The 7,155-nt window shown below is 33.7% G+C and overlaps 1 protein-coding gene across 1 annotated transcript in view; it reads left to right on the forward strand.

The window, feature by feature from the left end:
- Positions 1–6,611, forward strand: part of LOC101627204 — a 171,028-nt gene extending 164,417 nt beyond the window's left edge. The window contains exons 30-36 of the mRNA XM_012732343.1: positions 357–475; positions 1,660–1,774; positions 2,984–3,063; positions 3,206–3,268; positions 4,510–4,661; positions 5,471–5,574; positions 6,449–6,611. Coding sequence (XP_012587797.1) covers positions 357–475; positions 1,660–1,774; positions 2,984–3,063; positions 3,206–3,268; positions 4,510–4,661; positions 5,471–5,574; positions 6,449–6,611 — 796 coding nt within the window. The remainder of the gene's footprint in view (positions 1–356; positions 476–1,659; positions 1,775–2,983; positions 3,064–3,205; positions 3,269–4,509; positions 4,662–5,470; positions 5,575–6,448) is intronic.
- The last annotated feature ends 544 nt before the right edge of the window (positions 6,612–7,155 follow it).

A 7,155-nucleotide genomic window follows, 5' to 3' on the forward strand; every position in this document is an offset into this window, starting at 1 on the left:
GCCTCAAAGTGTCACAGATAGTCAGGCCAAAGGACCAGGGCTCCAGTCTTGAGAAATCTGAACTAGCAGCTGTGAGAGAGATTTAAGATCTACTCTGCCCTCAGCGCACCACAGCTTTTATGAGCAGAAACAATTTACCAAGTGAGATACAGGATAAGTGGAACTACAAAACATTGATTCATTTTCTTATTTCTGAATGTCACATTTCTCTGGGACACATTCACCAATAAGGTTCTGCAGAATCAAATTATTCTTTGCTCAGCCTCAGTTTTGCTGACAAAGGAGGGACATCATGGTCTGGACACCTGCCAACCTTTCTTTCAGTCATGACCCCAACGTTTTCCTTGTTGTTTCAGCACTTCATGCCGTAGGGGTCTCCAACACAAAGGGAAATTATCTCCAGTTGAGGAAGAAGAGAGTAACTGGCACATCCCTCGGGAGCAGGAAATACTTGGCATTGCCCACAGGGTGCCAGGTGAGCTGCTGTCAGCCATCCCTCAGCTCCACTGATTCAGGTGCTGATGAATGACAGGTGAATGTCACCAAGGCGGCCCCTCTTCTCCAACCTGTTTTCTACCTCTCAGTAGCACCCATACCTGCCCCTCTGACTTTTCTTTTCTCCTCTTTGCCCTCTTGCTCGCTACATTGTGAACTTATTCACTATGCCTTCATTGTGGGCACCTTTATTTAGACTTGAAAATGGGGGGCATCTATTTCACATATTTCTACTTTCAGACATGCTTCTCCAAACACTCTGTTCAGAGAGAGAAGCAGAGGAGCTGGGAGACTAACACATTCAGCTCTGAGATTCATTGCAGTGAGAGCAGCAAGATTTTTAGCAGATCTTGTTGGGGGAACAATTCCCTGAACTGGGAATTCTGCCTGAGGGCAACAGATATTCTGGGAGTGGAGGGGGCGATTGGAAAGTACAGAGAGAATTTTGAACTTTGAGAAAATTGAGAAATGAAAATTTGGTCCTAGATCCTTTTTCTTTTTAAAAATTTGTTGAAAAACATCCACAGACTGACAGGGAAATATCAACCACTCTGTGTAAAAAAAATGAAAATCCACACAATATACAGACACAGGGAGATGGGTTGATTTTAATTACATAGTGTTCTGGGGATATATTGTCTGGTTTCAAATGTACATCTCCTTGAAGAGCTGCTTAATCTATCACTTCTTAGTTTTTCCCCTGGCAAAGTGATTATAAATATGTATCTTTATTATTAAATCCATTTCAGAAACAAATGATCTAAACTATGCTAGGTGGTTTAATCAGTTTAAAACAATGTAAGTGATGCATGTTTCTTATTATTAATAGAGGAAATATTTTTGTGGATGTTTATTATACTGAGTATATATATATATATATATATATATACACTTTGATTTGCCTTTGTTTTGTCTGTTTCTCAAATAATTTTAATAATTATTTTAATGTTCAATCATTTGAAAACAACAACTCTCCCTGACCTTTTTATTTAACATAGAAAAAGGGCTGGCCTTTTTTGCACATGCATGTGAGAATTTCCTGTATTGTGGTGCTGGGACATTCAGAGGCTAGTGATTTTGTTGCTTCTGTTTCATACTGTCCCATCCATTCACATAATATATAGTTCATTCAAGAACTTTTTAGATACGCAACTTTCCTCCTAGGGAACGTTCTGATTCCTAAGCCTTGCACCCATTCCATGACTCAGTTCCCATCTTCTGGAACAAGCAAACTGCGAGCCTCCCCCACACGGACTCGGAGCTTCCTTTCTTATGGCAGGTGAGTGCAGCCTGAACCAAACAACTAAAAAAAATAAAAATAACTAGAAAGGGCATGCCATGGGTATTATTAATGTTTGGGAAGGACTGGGAAGCAGTTTAGCTTTTTAAAAATGATTTTTCATTCTGATATGTAGAAATTATTTTGTGAAGCTTTTCCAACACATTAAAAGGTTGACTTCTGACAGGGATAGAACTAAATACTTACAGAAACAGATTTACCTGATTAAATGATGAACAACGCAATCTTAGCTTAGAATATCAAATATTAATGGCATTGTTTACAAGTTTATAAATAAAAATACCATTTATATTGTGACATCCAAAAGCTACCCAGACTCACTAGACTGTTAATGCCAACACTCTTAGGGAGTGCACGGATATTAATTAGAATCTTCTAATGCTCAATTGTTTGAGGAGAAATTTTTATCAGAAAGTAATTTTGAGAATGAGGAAATTCAGTGTCTAGTACAAAATGGTTGCTTATGTATCATCATTCAAAGTATATGTAAAATATATATAAGTCCTAAGAGTGTCATTCCTATGTTTGTTGGCGAAACTCTCATCATACCCTGTACAGGGTGTCCTATGTCTTTCTTTCCCATAAGACACCCCCAGAGTTATGAGCAACCTAATATCACTCTACCAGGGATACACTGAGATAAGGAGAAGTCCCAAGAAGTAAGATTTTCAGGAAGATGGCAGTTACATGAAGCACTCTGGGACTAGACAAATTAATTTTACTTTTGAGTTGGAGATTTAACTAGCTTTGATCCCTTGAATGAGTAGGGTTACAAATAAATTGTATGCCTTCTCATCTATATAATGAAATTCTTATCTTTGAGTTTTTTTTCCTTGAGAAAATAAAAGCAAATGCCTGCTATGAAGATCGAACACCGAAGCTTGTGTCTGATCACTTCTATCACAGATCTCTAAATTTGTATGTCAAAATAAGAAAGAAATAACTGGTTGATTCATTTTAGTGAGATGTAATTGGTAAAGCAGAAAAAAAGTATGGATGCTCTCACAGAATAAAATTTGGTATTGGTTGGAATTTTCAATGCAATGTCTTCATCTTCCAAAGTTTCATTTGCAAGATAATTGGATTATCAAACCAAATTTATTTTTGGATACTCTTGCACTAGTTTCTGTGCATTTATGATCCTGTGTTTTTCATTTAAGTCATTATCCTACCTTTTTTTTTATACAGCTTTTTGGACAAATTTATGGAGGTGGATTTCTGGAATCCTAGGAGTGACATGCCTTTTGTTGATAGCTACATTGGGAATAGTGCTGGAAAAGTGTAAGTTTCTTTAGGCACATATCTTTCTAGGCAAATCTAAACTCAAATGAAAATATTTCATTTAATAATAAACAGTATTTTATTTCATAAAACTGTACCTAACAGTAAATATCTAATACTTTCTTATAGTGTTTAATACATCGAGTAATGAGTCAACCATTTCTCTCGGAAACATCACCAAATTCCAGATAGGTAAGTTTCATACTTTGTAAACTTTGGTGTTAGTAGAGGATTAAATGGGCAGTTTTCTGATTGTATCACACAGAATCATGATGGAATATTATACTTTGTAATACAGGTTGACCTGCTAACTGTAGGATAGTCTTATTACATTTTTTCTTGGTTGTAACAATTTTTAAATTACATTGAATATGCATCATTTGTAAAATCGCTTGAGATGAAATCGTTATTTCTGTTTGTTTTGCTAACATATCAAAAATAAGTAGTGTATCCTAATTTTCAAGCTGTTTGCTAATAACCCAAGAATTTATCTCTCTTTTGCTTCTACATCTTATATGACTCATAATTTAGTGCACAGATTTCTGAAGCTCTAAACTCACCTAGTGAAAGCCACCTTAAAGCCCAATTTTCAATGTATTTTATCCAAGTGTTATCCACGTTGTCTCAACATCTTTTGTGATCATAGCTTACTTCAAGTTTGTCTTTTTTCTCTTAGCTATTTCTTTCTCATAGAAATATAATTAATGTAGGACACTATGTATGATTAACATGTACATTATGTGGATTTAATACACTTACACATTGCAAGATGATGTCACTATAGTATAATCTAACAGCTCCAGTACATCCCTTTCTTTTTGTGGGAGAACATTTAAGACCTAGTCTTTTCTTGCAATTGGCAAGTATGTAATACAGTATTGCTTGAACACAATGCTGTGCATTACGGCCTCAGAATCTGATCTGCAGTTTACATCCTTTATTAATTTCTCCTCATTTCCCAGCCCCTACTAACAGCAAAAGCACCACAGTAAGCAGTCCAGTGTCTGCTGCGTATCTTAATTTTTGTCACTGATATCAAGAGATCATCACTGTGAAGTGCATGATGATACCTTAGACTAATTCCTTTTATTTGTCTTCCTTTAGAAAATCAGCTCTCAGGCACATATATCAGATACAATGTAATATGCACTTTATAATTAAAAAAAATTATACAAAAATAATTCTCCTTTAAAGGTCTTTTAGATCTAATTTACTCCCAGATGTAGTTACTCCTAGAATACACAAAAGAGAATAGATGCAACAGATAAACATTTTTAACCACATCTAGTCTATGCTCAGATAGATTTTCAAAGAATATGAAGGGAAAAATAAAAATTATAAGTAATTTTTGTATGAGTAAAGGATACTAAATACAGAATTTCTAATGTTGCTAATTATGCTGCTAATTTTGTTTTACTTTTTTTTTTTCTTAGACTTTGACTGCTGTTCTTGCCAAGAAAAGTGGGTTGGGTACCAATGTAACTGCTATTTCATTTCTAGTGACGGAAAAAGCTGGGATGAAAGTAGGAAATTCTGTGCTTCTCATAATTCCACTCTACTTCACTTGCACAAGAGAGATGAATTGGCATGTATTTGATTCTGGTTTTCTGTATGTTTTTGACCTAGGAAATTGAACTAGCCAAATAAGCAGAATAATCTGATTTATCTTTAATCAGATCATATGTAATTATCTTTTGAACTAATGATTCACTAATATCCTTAAACTTGAAATGTTTATAAACCTACATAAGAAGTTGTCAAAGATTTATGTTATTGTAGTAAAATTCAAGACAAATATCAAATAACATACAAGAAACATTTTAGAGAGAATTCAAAGAAGATAAAATATGTTTATTTTATTTAAACGGCCAACCAAATAACTAAATTTTAGTTCGTTAATTGAATTTATATTTTACTTGTAAATCTGTATATTTTGTCATCATTTTGGGGGTGTGGGTGAATTTGAAAAGTATGATTATAACTATTACCCACTTTTTAAGAAAAAATATTTCTCTAATCTCATGAAGAGTCTATGTAGAATATAGGTCCAGAAGGCTATAACCACAGAATTGATGCCTTAAGACACTGACATACAATGAAATTAGGATGTTGGTCTCCTGTGTAGGAAATATTTCTGAAAAATCTTAACTCCTTTTATATTTTCATTCTGTGAAGATGTGAGGTTTTGTGGTATTGTATTTTTTCCACAAGTAGATGACCTTGATATTTGAGGAAAAAGTAGGCTTGTGACTACCTTCTATGCCAAGCTTTATCAATGTTTTAAGTATGGGTGACTGAAAAGCTAAATCTGATGTGGACTCTTAACTTTTTAAAAAATGCTATTCCAGAGTCGATTGAAATTATGCTAATTTGTGTGTTTCTGTTTCTAAGCAGAACTTTATGAGATTCAGTGAATACTTTTACTGGATTGGAATTGTCTACAGTACAAAAAACAGTACCTGGCTGTGGGAAGATGGCTCGCTTATATTCCAGGATCTGTAAGTTCCTGCCAGAGTTTTTCTTTTCTTGATGAGCTTATTTTCCTCTCCCCACAGAATGTAGTGAAAATAATCTTCCTAAGGCATGAGAATACAAAAATAATAGGTTCAGCAGAATAACAATTTTAGCTGCATCTAGAAAGTCTAAGTATATGCTGAAGACATGAAGTTTGTGTATTGGTAGCTGTAAAAGGGCTCATAACTTGGATGTTTTAAATTAATTAATGAATTAATATATATTTGATCCTTTTGCTCATTTTTGTACAATGTATACTTTCTCCTCTCAGGTATAGTTCCCATAAAATTTCCACCAACAACAACACAGGCTTTTTTAATTGTCTATGATGATGTGTGTTCACCTGTGCAGGTTTACATTCATGGTCAGAGAAAACACTATATCCATGATTTTCTTTATTCTGCTAGAGCCCAGTATCTATAATTTCCCCAAATTCCTTATGACACAAATATCATGTATTTATTTTTGTACATTTGCATTTTTTGAATATCACTTTCATTCATAAACATGGAATTTCGAACATTCTGCAAAGACAAATTTGATGTCCTGATTAGCTTGCCTACACTAGGTTAGTCAATATATCTTGAAGCAAAATATATCAGATTTCAACTCAATTCAAATTAAAGGCAAAAATAAAATTCCATGTATTCAATTCATTTGACTATTGAGGCAAAAATCTTGTTTTTGTAATATTGTCCTCTAAAATCATGAAAACCGTGGCTATTGAATAAAAAAAATACTGATTCAGTATACAAGCATCATTCAGACACTTTGAAAGTTTTATCATTTAATACAAAATACATCCATTAAAATCTCTTTTCATTTTCTCATATATTAACAGTATTATTTTGATTACAGGTCATCACACCTTCAAAATGCAAACACAAGCAAGTGCATATCATACAATCCTAGCCTTGCTATTTTAGATGAACGCTGCAAGAAGGAAAACTTTTATATCTGTAAGCAACAACTTATTAAAAAGCTGCCTGTGGAAGACGTGCACAGTGAAAGACCACCTTAGGAATGGTAGCTTTAGCTCTTACACTATTACAGTTTTCTACTTTACAAGTTAAAAAAAAACATATTTCACTTGTTTCTGATCATATGATTTTCAGATATTTTTAAATGTTTTAGAATTGATGAATTTGTGTACCTCCACTTGAAACGTAAAGCATGGATATAAAGATACTAATTAATATTGTGATTTAATGCATATTCGGCAGTGAACTTAATCCATTTTGTGCTTAGACTTTTGTATATTTTTTCTTCACCAATTTAAATAAAACAAATTTTACACCAAATAATATATGCCCATGTATCTTTAGTCCTTTGTATGTTATACTACAAATTGGGGAGGGCTTTTCAAACATTTTTTCTAGAATTTCTTTCTTTCTGGATATCTTGTATGTTTGCATTTTCAAATTTTGGTGATTTTTTTTTTTATTATGTGTATTCATACTGGACTTTTTGCATTTAGATAGCAGGTGTCCTATGGGTTTCATGAAATGGTGTAGTTAGTTGAAGGATGAATAGGAGCAACATCTGAGCCTGATAGCAATGCTAAA

The sequence above is a fragment of the Condylura cristata genome, unplaced genomic scaffold (genome assembly GCF_000260355.1).
Source record: "Condylura cristata isolate star-nosed mole 26May11 unplaced genomic scaffold, ConCri1.0 scaffold00034, whole genome shotgun sequence".
NCBI lineage: Eukaryota > Metazoa > Chordata > Mammalia > Eulipotyphla > Talpidae > Condylura > Condylura cristata.